The sequence below is a fragment of the Zeus faber genome (genome assembly GCF_960531495.2).
Source record: "Zeus faber genome assembly, chromosome: 4".
Taxonomy (NCBI): Eukaryota; Metazoa; Chordata; class Actinopteri; order Zeiformes; family Zeidae; genus Zeus; species Zeus faber.
The window spans coordinates 26,918,608-26,943,549 of record NC_137191.1 but is presented as its reverse complement, the minus strand read 5'-3'; the positions used below and the strand labels follow the sequence as shown (position 1 = coordinate 26,943,549).

Here is a 24,942-nt window from a genome sequence, read left to right as displayed (position 1 = left end):
CTTCCAAGCTGTCTTGTGGTAATTTCAGTGAGTTGGTCTTATGTTGACAAGGCCAATCTACACTTTGGTCTTTTTAATATATCCAAGCTGTTCATTACTGTAGTTGTGCTGGAAGCTTGTCTGTGGGTGTAAGGCAGGGAGGCATCCTGAATGGGCCATCAGTCCATCACAGGTCACGAACACACACACACACACACACACACACACACACACACAAACTGATAGACATATCCACGCAGGGGAAATTCAGGGTCTCTAATTGGCTTAGCCAGTCGATGCAAGAAATGCCTTAGTATTTCAGTCCTGCCAGAGGTTCATTTATGGAAAATCAGCAAATTATTCAGCGTCCATTTGCCAATAAATTGTTTTTAATCTGTGTGTGTGTGTGTGTGTGCGTGTGCGTGCGTGCGTGTGCGTGGGTGCGTGCAGGCTGCGCCTGATTTCCATCGACAATCGACATCTGTAGTCGATTGTGGCCCTGTAATCAAATTCCAGAGAACTAATACAGAGGTTTGTCATAGATATACCAGTAAAAGCTGTTTGTAATTATCCTGATTATGTGATGGATTTTATACAAAGGTAGAGAACATCAGTGTGATGAAGCGAACCAATCACCAACTGTCCTCAACTAGATCTGCTTATTGCTTAGCAACATTTGTTTGCAAGACATATTGAAAACGAGGGCACAACCACACCTAGTGGTCTGCTGGGGTTACAGCAGTCACTTAATATTTGTAATAAATTAAGCTGCATTTATTATGTGAATGTGCTGAAATAAAATGTTTAAATGCATTTTATAATGAGTACATGTTAAGTTACCTTATCCGTAGTTTCTCTTTACTAATTTACTCATTGACTTCAGTTGGACAATAAGCCAGAAGAGTCTTCTGAATTCAATATAGGTCCCTCGTTTCTGCCTTGATTGTGCTGACCAATGGCTCTTTTTATACCTGAACTTCTTTTTGACTTTAAGTGATTTAGCCAACCATGTATCCCATAGTGTATTTGAGAAGTTTGAGTAGTAGTCCGTTGAATCTTGTCTGAAGCGGAATTCCCATTGAAGTACACTGCGATTGAAAATGTGTGTTTAATGGCGGAGACTTCGTGCACAACATATCCACCCAAATAACAAAAAATAGTGCATAATAAGATTATAAGTCATCTGTCCAAATACGTTTAGTCACCTGAAAAAAGAGGGACTATGCAGGAAGAGGGCTGTTATTCAAAACTATGAAATGTATGAAAATACTCTCAAATCGAGAGCGACATTTTTCTTTTAGTTCGTGCTAATTGTTTTAATGTTAAACGAAGCATTTAGAGTGAAGAGCCAAAACAACAGAAAACGTCTGATTGTCCAATTTCTTATGGTTGCCACAGCAGCTCTTTACTCTTATCTGTCGAGTATTATGCTCATCAAGTAGGCTGGCAGCGCCGCCATTACTATCATGCTTCATAAAAAAATGATATTAATCTTATTAAAGCGGAGCCTTCCGCACTACCCCTCCCACAGTTTCCAAAATGTAGCCCAAGAGGTTTCCGACGGCGTAGGAGAACGCAGCGAAGGACCCCAGTCGCCATGGAAACGCATGTAAACATACGAAGGGAATGCCCTTCACTGCCCCCCCCCCCCCCCCCCTCCCCGTAGACGCCGCAATCCGGCCTTCGTCATGTGACGTGGGTGTGACGTCATCCCGCCCCCCTATTAAGGTGAGTAGGCTGTAGTTTACGCCAGAGAAGAATGCACATACATGTACATACACACACACACACACACACACACACACACACACAGGGCCGGCATGCTTTTACAATTTCACCAGGAACTGTTTATGGTGACGTTGCGTCGCCATCGAGCGTCACGCGCCTGATTTTTCAACAATCGTCAGAAAGTCAAAGTTTTAAAAGGCTGCTTAGTGATGGCGGAAGAGGCTAAGGAAATTGCACATCTTGAGCTGGAAGCTGTCATTGGTTTCAACGGTAAGCGGGAGAGCAGATTGCTAATAGCTAATATAATGGCTAATATATATGTATTTATATATATAACTCCATTTTATTAAGTGTGCTGCCACGTGCAGCCAAATACTCCAGGTTTTGTATCGATTTTGTCTTTGGAAAAAGATGTTTTCTATGGGGGGGGGGGGGGGGAGAAGCGCAGCAGACAAATCCAGTCCCCATGGAAACGTGTAAACATCCACCGGGGGCGGGGCTGAAAAACAAAAACAGTTGTCATCCCCCAAAGTCAAGGTAGTGCGACCATCATTAACAGCAATAATAATAATACCAATAAAAAAAAAACCCCAAGAATCATATTTGGATTCTGTATTAATTCGTGTGTTCCCTTTTTATCTTTTTTTACATTTCTTCTACTTTCTGACCCTATTTTCAATAGAGCCAAGCCATTTAGACTAAATGTATTATTACCAATAGATAACATGTATTATCAACTACAAAATATAAACACTCAGCTAGATTCCGTGTGGTTGTTGATTTTCGTTTTTTTGATTGACACAATGCTATTATTTCTTAAAACAGGGTTTGTGGCTTCCGGTCTGAGACTCCACCCGGACAAGCAGCACCTGATCTACCCTCTGGGATGCACCATCATACTGAAGAGAATCCGAGACGACAAACAGGAGTTCCTGCAAGGCCACACCAACAATGTGTCCTGCATCGCCGTCTCCAGCAGCGGGCGCTACATAAGCTCGGGGCAGGTCACCTTCATGGGATTCAAGGTATGTATATATATATATATTTTAGATGACACAGGGGAAAGCAATTGGGAATTTCAATCCATGGATCATCAAGCGAAAGACGCAGAGACAATCCATCTCTTGTGATAAATATTTGAATTTTTTTATTTAGGCGGACATCATAATCTGGGACTTTGCGAAACGAGCCATCCACGCCCGCCTTCAGCTCCACAAGGCCAAAGTGGCGGCACTCTCCTTCTCTCCCAACGACAAGTACCTGGTGTCCCTGGGGGGTCAGGACGACGGCAGGTAACCCTCAAGCCTGTCAGCCAGGTGCTTTTTTTGATCGTGGTGGGGTGTTTGCTATTTTTTATTTTTTTTTGTTTGCTGGGTTGTGTAATGCCGCTGTGCCTCTGCGTTTCCCCAGCATCGTGATCTGGAACGTCGAGACCAAGCTGGCCATCTGTGGGAGCCCGGCCTCGGCCAAGAGCGCGGGTCACTGCTTCACCGTGCAGTACAGCAACACCGACGACTACATGTTCGTCTCCGCTGGAAAGTGAGTGGAGAAAACTGAGAGTGACACTCCTGTGAGCACATGCATTTTAAGCCAATCCTTCGTCATATCTTTTGTATGACGCATTTTGGATAGATGGATGTCTGCATAGATAGATAGATAGATAGACAGACAGATAGATAGATAGATAGATAGACAGACAGATAGATAGATAGATAGATAGATTAACTGATTGACTGAGAATAGTAACATACTAACAATACAATAGAAAAATACATTTGCGATATGCAATCAACCGGAGGATCACCTGAAAAGTTTGCAATACACAGTAAAGCTGAGGATTAACTCAAAGATAGAAAAATATGGAATATACGATAAACAATTAACCTGCACACATTTAGTATATCAACCATGCAATTCTTAGTCAACATACGCAGGTACGAAATTCCAGCTCAAACAACGCAAAATAAATAAATAAATACAATACAATTGTATATACAGTATATATATAGAAGACAGATAGTCATTTAATGATGAAAATCAATGAATACAATACAACACCGTACATGTATTGGGTAATTAAACTACATCCCTCGGATTGGACCAGATGCTATGAACTGTGGTTCTGTAAGCTCTCACTCAACATCCACTGATGAGGAGCGGTACTTTATTATCCACTGAAGTGTAACGATGCATTGTGAGGTCAAATGGGAAGCGAGGAGTCAGAATCAAGCACAGAAATGCGACCGTAATGTCAACATACTGTATATAACGTGAGATGCACTGATCCGCCGGCGACGGGAATTGGTCGGCTTTCACCGGCCGATCAGATATATTTTTTTCAGATTCTGTGCTTGTCAAATGTACAGGCCCGATAATGTGTTCATGTACTGCTCCGGTAAAAATGCTCCGATACTCACACACATTACCAACGTAATGTAACGTAGTTGCGTAGTTGATGACGCCTAAAAAGGGGAGAGCGAAAGAAGGAATATGTCGGCTGTTTGTAGGTACTGCAAGGTAAACGAAGAAGATTAGATCAAATATTTCTCTTGGGCCTCACAATATTCCCAAATTGTGCAGACTGCGTAGCGATATCTATCTCTGTCACTACAGCGGAGCGTCTGCTCTGCTTGCCCGAGTGCATGAGTGATGGAAGGTTTGACTCTTTTGTGAGACTCAGTTCTCGACGAGTCACTCAGTAAAACAAGTCGTTCAATTTGATTCAGCTGGTTTAATGCACGGTGACGGAAGGAGGACTCCCAGTGAACGAGAGTGAGACTCTTTTTGTAATGATTGCAGTTTATTTAGGAATGGCAAGCACCATATAAATATAATATACATTTATATTTCTGAGTTTAATTTGAAGTTTGAGCTGGACTTTTCCATGTTAGTTATATTTTGTGTCCTCCTAAAAGTTAGTGGGTACAATACAGGTTTCATTATACTGGAACTTGGTGAGTTTTATGTTGTGTTTGGTTTTATTTGAACTCAGTGACTGTTCCATGTTGTATTTTATTTTATTGGAGCTCAGGGGCAGGTTCAGTCTCACTATTGTGGTAACTGAAAATTGCAGCAGTAGTATGTGCAGCTGTCCCATCACGTGAGTGGGGTCAGATCACATGATGTATTTGTCATCGACGTACAGCAGATAAACACAATGAGGCCAAGTGACCAGAAAATTCGATTTCTCCGATCACGGAATCGGAGAAATCTCAAAATTATCAGATGACAATGTAAAAGATATTTAATAGTCAATGTTTTATAGCGAACATACAAGTGAATGAATCTGCCAAGAAAATTTCAATCGGTGCATCTCTAGTTGGTGAACATGTTCGGTAACTTTACGAGATGATGCATTTCAAGGGGTATGTCCTAATGCGATCAATTAGTATATATAGTTAGACGTAGTAGCTTGCATACAATGTGATGAGCTTGTTACGAGACGGCTACGGTGTGAATAACTGATGGAGTCATTTAGCTGCAGTAACTCAAACGCCACAGAGACTCAAAATATTTTCCCAAGGTTGGTAGGTCTGTTAATATCATCTAGAACCCTAGGGATTTACCAACACAATAAAATCCAATTACAGAAAAAAAAAAACAATTAGCAATACACAATAAACCTAACCTAATCTAACCGAAAATTAACAATAAAATCAATCAACAAAATAAATAAATAAACATAACCCAAGAAATAACAATAAACAATAGTGTTAAGCCAAAAATAAAGAAGCAATAAACTCGAAAAAACTGGCAATATACACTCAACGTAAAAAAACCCAACCAAATACTATAGTTACCGCTCGATAATATCATATTATGGTTGCTCAGGGTCATAACTTTGTGATGTTTTTCTTTGATTGCGGCTTCTCGGCAGCGGCACGCTGCGAGTCTGGGAGCTTGACCTTCCAAACCGCAAGATCCGACCCACAGAGTGTCAGACGGGCCAGCTCAAGAGGATCGTCCATTGCATCGAGGTGAAATAAAAGAGACTTGTCGCAGTTTTCCATCCCAGGTAGTAGACTCAATTTACAATCACACGAAACACAAACGCCCCCATAGCATCTACAACACGGACGCCAATTGGAGTAGTAGAGTATACTCTATAGAGAATGTTATATATATATATATATATATATATATATATATATTGATAAGACCATTGATTAATACCTGGTATTTTAATATATTTGACCATTTCTGTTTTATATTTTTTTTGGTATTTGTGAATATTTTGGCAACTTTTTTTTTTAAATTACATTTCACGGTTACACGTCAGATACAAGAGGACGATCGGTTCTTCTACTGTGGCACGACCAGCGGAGACATCCTGAAGGTCAACCTGAAGACAGGTCTCCTCAACAGCTGCGGGCCGCTCAAACAGAAATTCAGCAAGGTGGGTCAGCTGAGCACCCTTTGTTTCTATGTACTTTCTTTTGGTGATCCCCGTGGTTTTCGTACTTTCTAGGTTTGACCAAGATACTAGAGCAAAGCCAATGAGAAAATGAATGTTGGCTTTTCCCACTTTGCCAGGTCCGCTCCAAAGACCGGTGTGGTTCTTAAAGCTGTGTGTTTAAAGCTGCTCTCTCTCTCTCTCTGTGTGCAGGGGATAAATGCCCTGAAGATGGTGAAATCAGGGAACATCGTCGTGGCTTCCGGGGACGGCTGCATCACCCTTTGCTCCGGAAACAACTTTAAAATGCTCAAGTCAGTTTTGAAGTTTTTATGCTTAATGACGCCCTCCCATGCCAGATATACTGGAAATGTTAAGCAAATCCACAATGAGGAGTTAAGCCCGTTTTTAGGGAGTCGGCTCTTTACGAGTGACTCGGTGTAAAGATTTGTTACATTTTTCAGACTCTTCGTTCATTAAATTCAGTCAGTGAGCTATGTTGGTCTTTTGCCGGAGTGACACCCGACTGCCAAATCATTTAAAAGAGTGGTTCCCTACGAGCGAATGCTTTGCAAGCATCAGTCGAGCAAATGGGTGGAAAAAGAAGAGTTGGTCCGTTTTTTCCCCCCTCCTGCCCGCTGGGACACTGAAAGACACACCGACACGAACGGCCATCCACATGATTCCATTGTAATTAAGTTTTTGCCTTTTTCCCTCCTTAGACAAGTCCAGCTGGCGGGAGGGGTGACGTCCATTGCCATGAGGTCGGAGGGCCAGCAGCTCTACGTGGGAACGGAGGAGGCCCAGATATACTGCCTCGACTACATGGACCTCAAAGCGGAACTCATCTCCACCAGCCACAGCAGCGCCGTCAACGACGTGGCCATCCCTTAGTGAGTGGAGAAGAGAGAGGAAATAAAGTTATTTATTGATCGAGATATGCTGAATCCTGGATTGGCCCTAATATGCACTATGCAGTGTTGTTACAGTCGTGGACACCGTTATGCTATAATATACAATAATGCACTGTATCCATAAGTAACTAGGTTTTACTATCTGGTGACTGTATAGTATGTGCAGTGTAGTAATACAATAAAATGTCAGTATTACGCAGTAGTGTACCACTGAGCTTATGATTTTTTTTTTTAAATCATAAAAATCATTAAAATCATTAAATCACAATTTAAAAGACACCCTTTAAGTTGAGCACGGCATTAGTCTGAATAGTTAACGGAAACAAATCAAGCTGACAAGTTTATAATGTTGGATATGGATATTCATTGATGATCATATACATGCATATCATAATGTTTGTCATTCATGAGGTCAGTGTTCCATAGTCCTCACTAGAGGGCGATAGCCGCACGTTTCACCAATGTTAGACCATCGTGCTTATTTTATTCTTCTCCAGCACAGAGTATGCACCCTGAAACGGTTAGGAAGTCACAACTCAGAATCAGTCAGGGTATGAAGACCGATTTCCACAGCTTTAAGTCGCCATGTCCTCGTGAAATCCACATCGAGTGCCTCCAGCTCTTACTCAGCCCTCTTTATGATGCAGCTTTAATCCCGACACCCAATCGCTCGTTTTCTTTCTCGCTCTCCAGCGGCACATCGGAGCTGTTCGCCACCTGTTCCAAAGACGACATCAGGGTTTGGCATGTGGGACAGGCCAAGGAACGGCTGCGCATCACCATCCCTAACATGACCTGCAACGCCCTGGACATCATGATCGACGGGCGGAGCATCATCAGCGGTGGGCCGCTGGAGGGAGCGGGGGGCATACGGGGAAGGGCTCAGATACCTGCATGATACAGATATCTTTATATCTTCAGTGTTATCAGTGTTATTACACGGCTATGTATAATACTCGATTGTGATTGGTCTGAAGCGGTAATCAGCGGTCAGTTATTTCTTTAATAACGACGCTGTCTGTTAATAATAACCGTCGTCACGGGCAACAACTTTTTTAGGCTGGATTTATGTCCACGGCACGCGTCACGTCACTACATAGTGGAGGCTCTTAAATTTGTCATCCTAGTAATAAAATCAGTTCAAGTCAATGTTTTGTTTCCATATATACACTTATTTAGTAAGTATCAATGTAATAAGCAGGATAATGTGCAGCTGGCCGCTCATTATCATGAAATAACCCCCTTCACAGTGATGCAAGCCCTCACAACCTGAAGTCCTGATCAACTGCAACATCCCTTACTTATTAGATCTCATTTTACAATATTACAGATTTTGGAGTTTATCATCGGTAGCTACAATAGAAAATTTATCATAATGTGAGGTCTGAAAAACGTAATCTAAGGTATAAAAGAGTCGTTGTCTGGTATCAAGACAAGATCGATATTCATATTTTTCATCGAGTGCAATGTGATGAAGCTCAGTCGGATTCTTTAATAGACGATTATGAATATCAAGCAGATGTTGTGATATTCATCAATGTCTCGATCATCCTCGGAGGAATTTGTTGCGCGATGATAAATTCACCGAGTTATTCTACGCCCCTCAGCCTCGTGAGCCTGCCCTTAGCACCGTGGAGGTGTTCGCTGAGTTTATGGAGTGTAAATCAAAAGGTGCTCTCCTGATAAGACACAACAGAAGAGAAGTGTGACTGACTCTCATGTTTCCCCGCAGCATGGAACGATGGCAAGATCCGCATCTTTGCCCCGGAGACCGGAAAGGCCATCATGGTCATCAACAACGCACACAGCATGGGTGTGACGGCCGTCGCTGGCACCAGGGACTGCAGGAAGATCATTAGCGGAGGAGGGGAGGGAAAGGTGAGAAGCTATAGTAGGATGAAAGTCCTGTTAACATGAGCTGTGAGTCTTTGTGTGAGAGAAGAGTTGTTGTGGATTTGTATGTGGATTTGGCTCCAAATCAGACCATAGTGCTGTAACGAGCGGCTGTCTGGACTTCCTTCCTCCTCTTCCTTCCCCTTCCTCTGACACCTACAGTAAGACAGTGATCTTGGAAGATCAAACTAATTTAACAGTTGGAGACTGGCCAAGAGAGCAGACACAGCCATCTCTGGCCTTTGTCTCCTGACAAAGGCCATTTAGCCCAGGAGATTTACATGACCTGAACTATTTTTCCCTTAAAAGGAGATTGACCTGAAAATGTATCGTAATCAATGTGTAACCACCCTAACATTTTTCCTTGGGTGATTGTGCAAAGAACGATACCCCTCTCGACTTTGGGAGATGTATACTGATGAAGTAAGGCACAGTATGATAAATGCGTTAAACTGCTGTTTCCATTTGCTGAGCTTGGATGCCCCCTAGCGGCCAACGTGGGTGTTACCCCAAGCCAAGATTTCAACCTGTGCGATTTTCATCGGTGCACCTAAAATACTTAATGATGTGCACGATTTTCCTTCTTGCATTCCAAAGATTCGCGTGGGTGTGATTTTGTCTTTTATTTCAAGATGTATTTGACAAACAAGAACGTAACACGTAGATTAAGGATTGAAAGAGACAGGTTGTAAGATTGTGATTATAGAATAGGGTTTTGAACGCACCACGAAGAAAGGGGAACACCCGTTCTCCACGGCGGGTCTACGGAAAGTCTCGTGACGACTACGCTGACCAATGGCTGTCGAAGAAAGTCATTTCCGAAGGTCATGCCCTCGGAGGACATAAAAACCCCGGAACACAACCGCTCGTTGGTTCCTTTGTTCCCAAGGATCTCGTTCTCTCACGACCATGACTGTTCCCCGAAGCATCCGTGACCCTCCTCGCCGTTCTGGACCAGACAGCCCGCGGGAATCGCAATCTTATCTGGTGACAAAGGTGAAGCCGGTGAGCCCCGGAACTCCCGGCTGTGGCAATGGCAAAGTGGTGTTGGTGTGGCACGACGATAACCTCCATGTTTTATTATTCAGTTTAGAATACAGAGTTGCGCCTTAGAGTGCATTTACATACAATCCCTCTCGGTTTATCGCTCCTTCTTTTTATAGCAACCACCATTACATTTCCCAGATGTGTGTTTGTGTTTTAACCTACTTTAATGTTGTTTTCTACCCCGACCCTTTTTACCATATTATAAACTCTAATATTATAAATAAACATTCATTGTTTCATGAAGAAATACTCGTGTATTTATCTGATATAATGTATTGGAATTTAGGAATGTAAAAGAACCCGCTTCCCTAAGAGCTGAGGACCTCCGCCGCCGCCAGTGCGGCCATAAACCAAATACATTTTTCTGTGTTTTTATACAAACTCTGTGGCGACCAACTCAACTTAAATTTAAATATTAATTATAGGTCCATATCACGCTACTGTGCCATCTTTTCAATGTGATTCTGAAATCTGTTCTTTGGGATCATAGACCCATATATATATAATTTCTTGCCCAGTTATGGATGGATTGGTTCTATATGCACCATTTGCTTGCATTGGGGCCTGGGTCTCTGGAGGGCCCCTGTGCAGGGGCCCCCCTCGGCCCCGTCGGTGTGCGCGACCCCCCCGATATGATGATAAATGCCCGGGCCGATTTTACGTCCCAGTCCGCCACTGGTCAGAGGGGCGTATTTTCCCATTGATTCATTGTTGCTCGGAAGGAAATTGCTTCTGAAATCAGGCAACTACATGGAACCTCGCTAGCACTTGAACTGTAGCCTCTCCCCGTTCACCCCCTCCACACTGGCTGTGTTTGTCCTGCAGGTTCGGGTGTGGGAGCTGCTGCAGGGCTGCCAGAGGCTGCTGGAGACCATGAAGGAGCACAAAGCCTCTGTCACCGACATCAAAATCAAGAGCAATGACAAGGAGTGCGTCACTGCCGGCACGGACGGAGCCTGCATCATCTGGGACCTGGTGTGAGTTAGAGTCAACACACACACACACACACACACACACACACGCACACACTGCGGGATATTTACACACATGGGAACTTGACTGTTGTATCTCAGCTTGTTCAGTACTGCAATTATTGAGGGGGGGAATGTTCTAGGTGCTGGTGTACAGGGTCATTAAGATCCAAATGACCCACACTAGGCCCAAAAGCCGCAAGTGTCCCTCCTGGTAGTTCTTTAATCACCAACGCTCCAATTGGAGTAAAGTAAACTGTGATATTACCCATTTGAACTTGGTAAGATTTACAACAACTAGACAATTCCTGGTGAAATTGTATACGTGTGCTGGCTGTGTGCCGTATAAGTGTGTGTATGTGCAGGGAAATGTCGGGAATTCCTCTTAATATGTTGATGACTGGATTTCTTTGCCACATTCTATATTTTCTTACCAAAGGAAACTACGGGGAAAAAAGATCAAATGCTGCAAACAAATCCGGTTTCAAGGTTCGAAAAATTGGTGTAAAATGAAATATTTAATAAACTGCTGGCCTAAACCTTCCACAGGGTTATAGCACACCTGTCGGGATAAAGCCGGTTATTTTAACATATTTTGTTTGTATGTGGCTCAAAAACTGTGGGAGGAGTAGTACAATTAAATGTGGGTATAATAAAAGATCTACAATGATGGCAAGTATGCGGTGCTGCCAGCACACTTTACAACAACACACGCACACAAGCATATGCTTCCCAGTGCATAATACGGTTTCCGTCCATCACTCACTCAGTTTGAGCGGCGGAGTGAAATGCCATATGGGTGTACAGCACCGGCAAGCAGAAAGCATCTGTGACGCAATCTGTACCACATAATATAGGCCGTGAATGCACGCTTATCCATCGGGACGACTTGTAAAGTTTTATTTTCCTGAAAAATCCCCCGGCCTGCGTGCTTAACAGATGGCCAGTCGTGCGGTGTTAACTTAAACATCGGGTGATTAACATTAACCGGCATGAAATAAGTTTGACGAGGTGGCCGGTGGGGAGGGAGTGACGGCTGAAACTGGAGAGCCGTCGCTCCTGGGTTTAACATTCAACGTAAATACTCCGAAGCTGCTCTGTGCGGAGAAGGCAGAACATAAAATAAAACGAAAATGATCAATTATTGATTAGGATTCATTAGGGTTAGGTTTTAAGTTCCAGCTTTTGATCTAACACAGCTCCTTTGTGTGGAAAAAAACACTGATACACAATGGTCAAGACACGTATACGGAGTACTCCCTCATAATCCTTATGGGAAGAAACCGAAATCGAAGAGATTCGACAGAGGTTTTCCCCCTGCTTGACGTCTCTCTGAGTTGTTTCTAGAAGCCGCAGCCTCACAGGTGGAACTCACCTATTTCCACCATGTGTCCCCGTCTATAGGCGCTATGTGAGGAATCAGATGGTGCTGGCCAACACCCTGCTGCACTGCGTGTGCTACCACCCGGAGGAGTATCAGATCATCACCAGCGGCACGGACAGAAAGGTGCTTGGATCTCCGTCCTTTTTTTCATTATGTATGGTCTCCAGGCCTGGAAAACATTCTCACCCTTTACATCCACCCCGAATCTCGACCAAATTTGTCATTTCTATTCCGAGGCGTGATTCTCATTCTGAATTCCGCTATTGTTGCCGGAGAATCTCCCCGGGCGCCCCTGACGTAAAGCCGTTTTTTTGTCATTTACAACCTTTAATCAGAGGTGATATGTCACGCAGGAGTTATCTGCCGACGTTTCACAGCAGTCCAACAAGCACTCGGGGAGTCGGAATTCACCTCTCAAACTGAGGTCTCATTATGTCGTATTGTTATTGTAATCTCCGCCCTGGGAAGTGCGAGGGTGAAGTCCTCTGCTGTTTAAAGATCAGCGTAGACCAGCACACCGCGCACACACTGCACGCACACATACACACACACTTCGACATGCCCACAAACACAATCACACCCCGCACACATTTCCATAGATTAGTTTGGAAAGCTTGTAATCCGTGGCTCTGCTCTGCGTAATTGAGCCATTATGCTCGCTGGCAGCCACTCTGGCAGCTAGACGCACTTAGCAGTCTGGCCATTGTTTATAATTGCCGCTTGTTCGTGATTAACTCTATGACTCTGAGGTCAGAGGTTTCGCAATCAAACACTAATTCGTTGAAACGGCCACTTTAGGCCCACTATGGCCCAGGTGAACGCCGAGAAGCGAGGACAAGTTCTACTGATTAGCCTGGGTGTCTGTGGGGGAGGAGAGAGAAAGGCAGCCCGAGATGCTTCAGCAACACAGGAGAGAGAGCGAGAGAGAGAGAGCGAGAGAGAGAGAGTGAGAGACTTTTTCCTCATCTCTCTCCGCGCCTCCCCGCTGATGTTACTGTGCCACACTGAGCGGCGGCGTGCCAGATCCACCATCTGCTCGTCCCAGGACGCGGGAGCTCTGTCTGGCAGGACAGAATATCAGCACGAGCACTGCCCCTTCTCTGATTTCCCTTGTCGCTCGCCCCCCCCCCCTTCATCGTCAGATCGGCGGAGAGGGAGAGACCGAGAACCACAAGCATACACTGTAAGGATTGAGAACTACGGTGTCGGGGAAAGACTGGCAACCTGGCGACAAACCTAAGATTGACAAGGACACAGATAAAGTTCTTGATCTTGCATTCTCTTTCCTGAGTTTGTAAGCGCTGAGCATTAGTATGGCCCCTTCAGTGTTGGGCAGACGTGACGCTCGACGCTCGCACTGTTTTGTTGCCGATCATATTTTACTTTGGTTTCACTGAAGTGGCCTCAAGGGGAGTAATAGATATACATTAAAGGAGTAATCGCAAATGAGGAGGGGAATTTTCAGTATAGGTTCGCCATTTTCACCCCAGCTCCTCACTATGTTGGCAACAGTAAGTTGCCAGTAGGAAACAAGGCAACTTCCTGTTTCCTGTCTCTTACGCTATTGGGATTAAGCCAAAACAGCTGATTTGCGGAAGTGCGATAAGTCAATAAAACCCCGAAAAAGCTGATTTGGGTCGAACGTATAAAGACTCTGACAATATTTAAAAACAGATTTAATGAGAATTAACACTTTAAACGGTTATAATTGATGGGAACTAAGATCTTTTGAACAAAGCCTGGGATGAAAACTGCCGAACCTATCTTTATAAAGATGACACCGATTTTGCCAGCCTGCTTTGGGGAATAAAACGTATGAGATCAGATCAGAGTAGGATTGAATTAGACAAGTATTTTATTGTAAAAGGTGAGGTGACTCTCCCTTGGTTGTGCGGTACCCGGCGCTAACGGCAGCACAGGCGGCCCGGACAGGTTCGGTGAAGTAATTAATTTCCCGGTGGCCCCTGGCCTTGGCTGTTGGCCACGTTCCCCCGGCTGAAGTGGATGGGACACAGATGGGTCGAGACAACTCACACAGGTGGGAGCCCCTAATAAGCTGCCGAGGCAAGGGAACAGACGAGGGACGGAACGTGGCCGCCGAGAGACGGAGGGAGGTGGAGGAGAGGCTCTGGAGGGTCTAGCTTTGACTGTCACCTTCCATTTATCTCTGTTTCATAATACACCGGCGGCGCTTTCGCAAGAGCTCCTGCACTTCAACGACCGGGGTGACTTGAGATGGATCTTTATCTCTCGTAAGGAAGACCAACGACCCTAGGTGGCTTTTAGTGGTCAACACAACAAAGATAAAAGGGCTCACAGTGTTTACTGGTGGTGGGTGAGTCTGGAAACACTGGAAATACTAATTCAGGGTTTTCCAGTGAGCTAAATGAATCATCCCCTCTTTTTTACTCATGGACACTCTGTTGTACTAAATGATGTTGTTCTGTTGTGGGAGCATCAATAATATGCCCCCCACCCTAGGATGTTACTGTGGCTCGTAGCGACGGCTTATTGCTTTGAGAGTCATTCGGCAATCTCAGAAACTATGAGATCCTTTTGTTTCGGTTCCATTCTTTTACAGCAAACTGCATCTGATATGTTTCTGTGAGATTACATCTCCCCTCCCCATGACGCATCAGAGCCGTGGTTTAGCACTGACAAATGAAATCTGGCCTCTGCGACTATTTCAAGCAGGGCCACGGACTGTAATAGGAAACGTAATGTGGACTGTTTGATTTCACACACGGCATTTTTATGAGGCAACTGACTTCACTAACTTCCATTCACTTTAAATTGTATGAAGTCTTTTCAGGTATTGTACCAGTATGAATCTCTATTGTGTGTATGAGGCAGATTACTCACATCAGTCAGTATATACAGTCACTATATATTGTGTATATACATATATACAGTATATATATACAGTTGTCGTGTGGGGATGGTGTGGTTTGAGCAGCCATACCCGTCTTGGGTCTTCGGTAATTCGGCCCAGGATGAGGGTGGCTGTGCACCTGTTGCTCGTTAGAGTAACCAACAAGCAACAGGTAGAACCCGCTTCCCCACACACACAGGACGGGAGCCCATGCCCGTCCATCTGCTCGGCATAGAGAGGGCTTGTTCCACTTGCCCACTCCCTACAATAAACGTGTGTGTCTGCGACCCCGTCGTCTGCGTCTCTTTGCCGGAGGGCTCTGAAAACGCCACTCGGATGGCATGTGGCAGGCGAAACTGCCACAACAGTGTGTGTGTGTGTGTGTAATATATATATATATATACACACACACACACTGTATATATATTTGGTTGCCCTGGGCAACCAGATATGGGCTGTTGTCAACCATCTTGTGTGACGTGGTTGCCCCATTGCCAACCAACTTGGGTATGGAGCTTCGGGGTTACCAAGATAAACTGTTAAAAAACATGTAAAATATAACAATACATTTGTGGTGATTAATGTTTCCCCTATCTTGATATCACTTTCTTCATATCTAAATGTGGGTTGTAATTATATGGGATCATCAATTATAACATTTTTATTTCGCAATCGTTTTATCAGTCTTGGCAACCAAAAGCTGACGCATGGGTTGCCCACTTGGCAATCACTTCTAAAAAGGGAGTGTTGGGCCCCTGAATATGTACTTGTGTTTTTTTCAGTAATTAGGTTTGTAACTTTGGTTGGTGAACCCTTTCAAGAATCCGTGGACTTTGAAGCGCAATCTGTTCAGGATTTGTGTGGGGAAAAAAAATTTGCCGGGGCTCCAAAATTGACTGGAGCACTTTGAAAACCCGCCATGGCGAGGCAGAGGGCCGCGGAGGTACGCCACGCGGGATGAGTCACCGGAATCCATCTGTCCCTCCCCGTCTCTGTGATCAGACGTGTGGTGTTATAAATAACAACAAAGCACCTCGCTGGGCGTGTGATGGGGGGGCATTGCTATAAATAACCCACGCTTTCCTTTTGAAAGACTTCACACTTTGACAGCCGTGCGCTCTCCCCGGGGTTGATTGGCTCTCATTTAGACGAGCAAACGTGTTTTTTAACGGCGGTGCACGACAAGTCGATAGGCTCCCCAAAACCATAGGCCCAGCTCGAGGCTTTAGGCAAGGTACGTGTTACCGTTTAAAAGACACCGGGGGGGGGGGGGGGGGGGGGGTAGTGTCGCAAAAATTGTAAGAAGATGGGAACTGTGTTTACGAACTCGCACACTTATTTAATCTTACATACTGTAGGCGGTGGTGCGCGGGAGCTATAAAAGAGGCTGTGTGTGAGGGTTTTTGCTCCTTCAGCAGAGCGGTATTAAGCCTTAATGGCGCGATGTAGAAAAATAGGACAAAAGCTCTGCATGAGCTTTCCAATGAGCAGGAGATGCATTCCTGACTTCTTCTTCTTCTTCTTCTTTTTTCTTTTTTTCTTTTTAATAATTTCAGTGTTTCTACTGCAGTGGGTCTCAAGGCGGGGTGCAGGATCTCCGGTGCCTTCAAGAGGTTCTAGGGGGGGTCTCCAGTCTAATTATTAAATTTAAGCTTCACCACTATTTAATTTACAAGACCTTAGCACACCATTTAGGGAATGTACAAATAACGACTGTTGCCATCCTGGTTTCACTTTTTATCTCCCAAACCATAGTATGGACAGGTATGGAAGTTTGAACTTAATCATATGAACGATAAATATCTTCTCAGATTGGGGTCCCAGTGACCAAATCGTATCAAATAGAGGTCCGGGGCCTAATGCGTATCAACTTGAGGGTCCTTGATGTGAAAGAGGTTGAGAATCACTGATCTATTGTACCGTACTGTACTGTATGGCTGTTCCCTCTCACACCCAGGTCGGCTACTGGGAAGTGTACGACGGCTCGGCCATCAGGGACCTGGAGGCCTCGCAGTCTGGGGCCATCAACGGCATGCACATCACTCAGGATGGACGCCACTTTGTCACAGGTGAGGGCCATCCATGATAACCATCTGAAGATTAAAAGAATATTGGTTGGTTTAGGGGAACCCACTCATATCCGGTAAGGGTAGAAGGTCTTGGAAGGGTAGATGGATTCCAGTGGATTTCCAGGTGAATCCTGAAAGCAGGGCTGGCATCATCATGGCGCCGTCTCCTTCAGGCGGAGACGACAAGCTGGTGAAGGTGTGGAGCTACGCCCACGGCGAGGTGACACACGTGGGCGTGGGACACAGCGGCAGCATCACCAGCATCAGGATCTGCACCAACAGCCGCACCCTGGTGAGCACCAGCGCCGACGGGGCCATCCTGCGCTGGCGGTTCCCCCAATGCCTGTCCACTGGCTAGAGCCGCCGCGCCGCACCGCACCTCGCTGTCCGAGGGGACGACAGGGACTTCTCCACCTGCTGACGGCCACCTCCTTCCAGACCTCCTTCCGAGAAGAAGCCTCTAGTCTGGCGCCGCCGTCCTTGCAAGAGCTTCCACACATATATTTAATTCACCATAAACATTTGGTATTTTCTTTTGCATTATGACTAATGAATAAATAAATCAACAGCTTTGATTTCTGTCGCGTGTCTTCATGAATCTTCACGGGGATTTTGCTTTAACCGGCGCCCGCGTGTCCTCTTTGAATCAAACTTTCCGCATTGTCTGGCTCTTTAGACTGTTGGGGAGGGACGAATGATAGAGAGCATTACACGGCTTTTCGATTCCCATTAAGCAGGTAAAAAAAAAAAAAAAAAAAAAAAAGGAGGCTACATTATACAGTACATTAAATGCATTTCTCACCGCGATACGATTCCGTGCGTTGGAAGGAAACGAGATGAGGGGATAGGGGGGTTGGAGGGGCCGGGGGGGGGGGGGGGGGAGGCCCAGATACTTCACCACTTAAGCTCCCGGACGCCGTCAGCTCATCCATCAGCGGCGGCCCCCTGGGGTACGCTGCGCGGAACGTACCGGAGAAAGACTCTCAAAACACATTCATACACACAAGCCCATTCAGTTTGCCACAACTCTGAATGGCCAACTTCAATAATTAATAGCCCACCCCCACACAAAAAGTGGTATTATTAACCAAGTCAGCAAAAAAAGACCCCAGGTATCTCTCTCTCTCTCTCGCTCTCTCTCTCTCTCTCTCTCTCCCTCTCTCCTGGCCAAGTTATGAACCAGTCGTTGCTGTACATCTGTGGGTTTTCTGCTTTTAAGAGAAATGAAGTGCCACAATTGCATTGTATGGAACGGGGTTTGTATGTCTGTGTGGGTGTCCGCTTGGCATGTGTCCAGATGTACCGACTGTTGGAATGTGCAGTGCATGCATGTTTTCTGAAAATTCATTCAAAATGGGCACATCTGGCTCCACCCAGTAAAATCGTTGCACGCTGGATGTCTGTGACGTTTACTTTACCTTGGCTTTATTTATAATTATAAGAGTACAGAATGAAAGAAGCTTTAAAGCACATTTGAAATGCAGATCTGTCATCCTATATGAATTTCAATGGTTCTTTGTAACTTTTTTAATTCTTTATATTCAAGCATTGGTTTGGTGCAGTTTCCAGGCTACATGCTACAGTCTCCAGGCTATTTATGGAATCCATCTCCTTTGTTTGTTCCTCGAAACAAACGTGTAGCGATACAGTACGAAGCGTTTCTGTATTTCCAGGGACCTAATCGTATCACCAGCAATAACGTTTGTGTGTTAATTACGTCAGCGCTCATATTGAAATGCTTTGGGGGAAGGAATTCCTGTTTATTACTGCCTTTTGACACCTCGGTTTTGGAAGGTCTAGGTTCCATAGACATATCTGTGATGGTTCCCCAAAGCCAAATAATGTAGTTGATAGGTTTCTAATGCTTCTACTTCTCTAATATACACCTGTGGTCAGTCTGGACGATCCTTATGCTCCCGATGCCTCTGTATTTATTCAATAAAGAGTTGTCTAATCTCTTTTTTTTTTTGGCCTGCTGCTCTTTATCCCTGCTTGATAATTCGTTTCCATTAAGCTTGGTTCCGTCGGCGGAGAAAAGCTACGAGTTGATAATTCAATTTCACTTGGCGTCTACGGTAAACATATCTGTCAGCCATTTAACTGGAACAAAGATAATAATATAATTACATAAGAATATTTTTGCTGGCCCACACCACTGGCTTGGATGACCTCTGGATGTCTCTGGATGACCCCCTACCACCTCTGACAGTCTCTGCCTGGACAGTAGGGGGCGCCCTGTACATCTGTGTGTGTGTGCGTGTGTGTGTGTGTGTGTGTGTGTGTAACCTGGGTTGGAACTGCAGACACACAGGCACTGTAGTCCCTCCCAATGGGAGTTTGCAGCAGGTCATTCTTGCTCAGTCGGACTGGAGGGTTGTGGTTTAACTCATAGCCTCTCAACAGGATTTTTTTGTCTCTCTTTTTTTTTTTACCAAGACCGTGTTTGTTTTTTTGTTTTGGAAAAGGTTCTTGGGTTTCCTCTCAGGCGCTTATAAATAAAAGTTTTTACTTATGTATATTTGTGAAAACTTGTGTAATTTCCTATTTTTTACAGCATTTCACACACATTTGGTTTTATGGATATTGCCAATCGTTTATTTTTTGTCCGTTTTTTTTTATTGTATAATACCAATATTTATATTGTTTTAGTTAATTATTAGATTTATTGCATATTTCCTACTGAAAAAAATCTTATCTATCTATCTATCTATCTATCTATCTATCTATCTATCTATCTATCTATCTATCTATCTATCTATCTCATGACAAAAATATTAATTGAATCCGTCGTGGGAGGGCGGAAATTCAAGGAGAAAAAACAAATAGAAACTTGACCGCTGCTGCACCGACGGGAGGAAGAGGAGGAGGAAGAGGAGCTGGGGAACCAAACCTTCCACGCACGGAGGACGACGATCAGTTTACGACGCGCACCGACGGTGAGAGACTTCCAGGGAGGAGGAGGAGGAGGAGGGACCTGCAGCCTGACTGGCAGGTGCAGCCATCGGTCGCCGCTTTCATTCCGCTCCGCCACTTTCCTTCCACCGCCACGGCAGCCATGGACCACCACCACCACCACCACCATCACCACCACAGCCACAAGGAGAGCAAGGTGAGGCGGCAGCACGCCAAGCCCAAAGAGAAGCGGCGGAAGGAGCGGAGACACAAGGCGGGCAGGCTGTTCCGCGGCAGGTCGCTAAGGTCCGTGGGCAATTTCATGAGCCGGATCCTGAAAACTTTGGGAACTTTGGCGCGCTTCGGGGACGCGGAGCCGCCCGGCGCCGCCGCCGCCGCCACTGGGGAAGAGGAGGAGGAGGAGGAGGAGGAGGACGACGGCGGCTTCGGAGGGAGTCGGCGGGACCAAGTTCGCAGCTCGGTGTGGGAGAGTTCGGCGGCGGGGAAGAAGAAGAGGAGCTCCACCGCCACCACCACCACCACCACCACCACCACCACCGTGAGGGAGCGGCTGTCGTGGTGCTACGGCGACAAGACGCCCGGCGTGCTGGGGCTGAAGAACCACGGCAACACGTGCTTCATGAACGCCGTGGTCCAGTGCTTGAGTAACACCGATCTGCTGGCCGAGCATCTCGGCCTGGAGAAGTACCGGGCGGAGGGCTGCCGCCGGAGGACCAACGAGCTGGTGGCGGCGGTGAGGGCCACCGAGGAGCAGCAGGAGCAGCGGAGGAGCTCCAGGGGGGAGGTGACCGAGCAGCTGGCCTCCCTGGTCCGGGGGCTCTGGACCCTGGAGTACACCCCGCAGCTGTCCGAGGACTTCAAGGTGAGGGAGGGAAGTGATGGCGTGTGCTGCGTCACCTTTTCACCAATCACAAGTATAAGGAAACATAAACGAGGTGGAGGAAGTCCTCAGGCCTTTTTACCAAAAGTGACAGTGAAACAAAATTCCTAGTAAAAGGGAAAGTATCACACTTATTTAAAGTAGTTCTACTTATTTAAAGTACACAACTTACTGCTATTAAAGTAAGTTTAAAAAGTACTTATAGTCTATAATGCTTCAAAAAGTACATCTAGACCCTTTTGCATTCATTATGCATATCCTGATAACATTTAAAAAAATAGTAGGTGGAGTTTTAGTATTTGACAAGGATATGGTCCTGATGAATGATTAAAGAGCAATTCATTAATCATTAGTTTGATAGATACAGTCCCTGATTAAAAAAATAAATAAATAAATAGAAGCGATGATATTTGCTTTAAATTGTGTGGCGTACAAGTCGAGAATCTTGGAAACAGGATATACTTATGTACAGATACTTGAAATATGTACTGACAAAGGACTTCTGCCACTGTAATAAACAAGGAATGTCATCTGGGGGAGGTTCTGTGCTTCTGCGCTGTGCACTGGATTGACCAGTCTGGTCTGTTTCCGTAAAGAATGCTCCCAGGTAGAGTTTCAGGGGAGGAGCCGACCATTGGTCAAAACAGGTGAGCCGACTTCCACTGTCATATGATGATAGGTCTGGCTGTGGGCGTGTGTGAGAGCATATTGTCTGTATTATTGTTGTTATTGTTTGTTATCAATAATACATCTAATGTGTGATCTACCATTTGACCAGACTGCTCACTTTTCGTGCACCCTGCTGTCATGGTGATACAGGACTTCTAACGACCCAAAGTGGTTCAACAGTTTAGATAATACATCAATTCATCTGCCTGTGACGAGTCATTATATATATATATATAAAAAACAAAACAAAACTGAGAGACGAATTGGAGTTGAAATGAACGGTATGGCTTTTATCACAAAGGGTTTCAAAGTGCCCCACGATCCCAGATTTGAGGTAAAGTTGCATGAAAAGCACCAAACCCATAAGTCTTCAAAACTCCCAAACAGGGGCTTTAAAGGGGACTTATTATGCAAAACTCACTTTTTCCATATATTACTATATCGACTTATCTTATGATATATGGGTAAGATTAGTCGATATGGTAATTATCGCGTTAGGCCTAAGCATGGGATGTGCTCTGTTGTTGGCTGACAGACCAGCACAAATCTTTTAAAAGAAAAAGCAATATTAATACTTAATACTGTCCGTGACAACTGCAGACGAGGGGTGTGTGTGTGTGTGTGTGTGTGTGTGTGTGTGTGTGTGTGTGTGTGTGTGTGTGTGTGTGTGTGTGTGTGTGTCTCAACGGTAGGTTGACTGTGATGTAGCCTGCGGCGCACGATCCGCTCCGCGTTCCTCCAAACAAAACCATAGATGTATTTATTTTCTGATATATCCGTAATTGAATGAAACAAAAAAGCCCCAAGCCCCGCCGTATCCTGCAGTGCTCAAAGCTCTGCGCTGCTCCGCACACCGCAGTGAAAGTCAGAACTAACTTTTAAATGAGGCCTTGTAGATCTAATATTGAAGCTTCAGCAACTCGATTGCTTATTTTTCGCCTCATATTTGTTCGGAAACGAATTTTAGTGTAGTGATAAGGTGAAAGTTTACAGAGAAATTAAACAGAATGCGGAGTAAGCTCAAACCCCATTGGCTCACACAACCCAGAACTTGTGCTCAAACCCCATTGGCTCACAGAACTAGGGGCCTCAGGAGGAAGGCTCCACCCACAAAAAAACAAACCCGTTTTGGAACACTATGGTTCTGTGGCCATAGACTATGGCGTGTTACGATGGCTTGAATGCATAATCTCAGTGGTATTTTCAGCAAAAAACTAAAAAATATGTTTTGTGGACCTCAGAGATGAATGATTAGAGAGATTCAGTATATTAACTTGTTGAAGAGGAGCATAATTGGTCCCCTTTAAGTCATTAAAACATTACATGGCCACCCTTTTTATTCTTACTGTTTCCAGCAATTCATTGAGCTTGCACTTGCTATCTCCCACAACCCTACATAACAGTCACAAACAGTCCCTCCCTCATACAAACAGATGTGACAGCGCATTAGAATAAAGACTTCTCTGTTGGCTTATTGAATTACACCGTGGCTGCAGATTGTCTTCCAGCTGCTCTGTGGATTTGGGGTGGATACATGAGCACACAGGCTAATGTGGACAGGGACGCCTAATAACCATTTGCATACAAGCCAACTCAGTAAAACAGCATTCTCCTTTACCTATTGAGCTCGTATAAAATGAAGCAAAAAGTAAACTCTTCAAAGCTTTCTCCAATAAGTATCAAAGTCCCTAAATGTCAAAATTGGGAAAACTTTTTTTGGTTTTATTATTCAAGAGGCCCCAAGTTGAAGTGTGAACAGCATGATGAAATTCAATGTTTTATATAGTATTGCTTTACTGCATTCCAAACTTAAGACAAAAAAAAGAGAATTTCAGCTCCCAGTGGTCTTCTGCCAAACTTTTTCAATGTGACTGGCATCATGTCGGAATCGCAGGTGTTTTTTTGGCAGCACGTCGACTCCTGCAGTTAAGCTGCTGTTCCCCAGCTGTTATTTGCTATATTTAAACAAGTGATTAAGTAGTGGTGAAAGGAAGAATTTGCCTGTTTCATTTTGCCTAACTGGGCATATTCCTCATTCACACTCAAGAAATTCAATGTCTTAAACATAGAATATTCATATGAAAAGCACAATGTTATTCATTTATTGTTGAACACTTTTCATGTCTCAGCCAGGCAGGGAGTGTAACCCCCAATTCACACCAAGAGCGTCACGTCAGCATCGCATCAGCGTCACGTAGGCTTGGGCGATATCCAAAATTGTATATCACGATGCATTCCCGCCCAAATATCGCCATACACAATAATATCGTCGTCGTTGACGCGGGCAGTGACGGAGAAACTGTTCCCATTAGGCACCGTTGCGCACAGCATCTTTTGGTTTGATTCATTTACAATAAATACATCTACAATAAGAACGCTCTGTATTTGTTTTCTTTGGAGAGATGGTTTACCTTGGCATGGGCGTTCACGTAACGCGCGTGCGGAAAGGATCTCCGGTTCACCAGTCAGTCAGTGTGCATTACAATAACAGGATAAAAGCTTACAAAATTCACAGGGATAACATTTCAATGAGGAATTATAAATAAGGGGAACCATAAATATATTTTTATATGTGAATTCTCCTGTTCATGGGAAACGCGGCTCTTCGTGCGCCCCAATGGCCGTGCTCCGTTCCTCTAAATAAAACAACTAAAAACTGTGGGAATGGGGCATGCAGGTATGGGGCACGACTCGTAGACTCGTTAAGATTATTTTCTGCGCATAACGCATGGAGGGGGGGGGGGGGGGGGTGATCGGGGAGAGAGTCACAGGGAAAGTGTCCCCATTACGCACGGTTCAGTTCCATACCGTTCCAAACCGTTCTGTTTCTGTTTTGCCGCACTGATCGCGGGCAAACCCATCGATGGCGTGGGCACCGTCTGTGCCGTTGGAGCTGCACCTTAATCACCATCTACACCACGCGCAGTACCACGTCCAAATCCTCCATCTGCTTCCTCACCGCTGCGCGTACGTCCACATACTGTATATCCTCTCTGCGCATGCAATTGAATGAGCTCCGTCCGTCGCTCCCCGTGGTCCCACGGACGGACGGACGCGGGGGCGATATTTCGATACTGTGAAAATATCACGTAGAGTATAGTGGCAAATATCGTGATATTCGATATTATCGAACGTCGGCCCAAGCCTAGTGTCACGTCAGCGTCATGTCAGCGTCACGCGTTTGTCTATTCGTCAATTCCCACTCTGTCCGTAAATATTCCGTCTACGAC

The 24,942-nt window shown here is 45.0% G+C and overlaps 2 protein-coding genes across 2 annotated transcripts in view; both read left to right on the top strand.

Moving 5' to 3' along the window:
• Positions 1-1,916: 1,916 nt before the first annotated feature.
• cfap52 (cilia and flagella associated protein 52) lies at positions 1,917-17,806 on the top strand (the record flags this gene model as incomplete). The annotated part of the gene is made up of 14 exons (XM_079999617.1): positions 1,917-1,977; positions 2,533-2,732; positions 2,863-2,999; positions 3,118-3,246; positions 5,585-5,684; positions 5,987-6,103; positions 6,314-6,414; positions 6,823-6,993; positions 7,708-7,856; positions 8,747-8,892; positions 10,780-10,931; positions 12,330-12,432; positions 17,139-17,250; positions 17,424-17,806. 14 exons carry the CDS (start codon positions 1,917-1,919, stop codon positions 17,606-17,608), a joined length of 1,863 nt encoding a protein of 620 aa, XP_079855743.1. The 3' UTR covers positions 17,609-17,806.
• A 2,499-nt stretch (positions 17,807-20,305) lies between these two features.
• The window catches only part of usp43a (ubiquitin specific peptidase 43a), a gene marked incomplete at both ends in the record, with an annotated part of 159,835 nt that continues 155,198 nt past the window's right edge, over positions 20,306-24,942 (top strand). The window contains one exon of the mRNA XM_079999519.1: positions 20,306-21,025. Coding sequence (XP_079855645.1) covers positions 20,306-21,025 — 720 coding nt within the window. The remainder of the gene's footprint in view (positions 21,026-24,942) is intronic.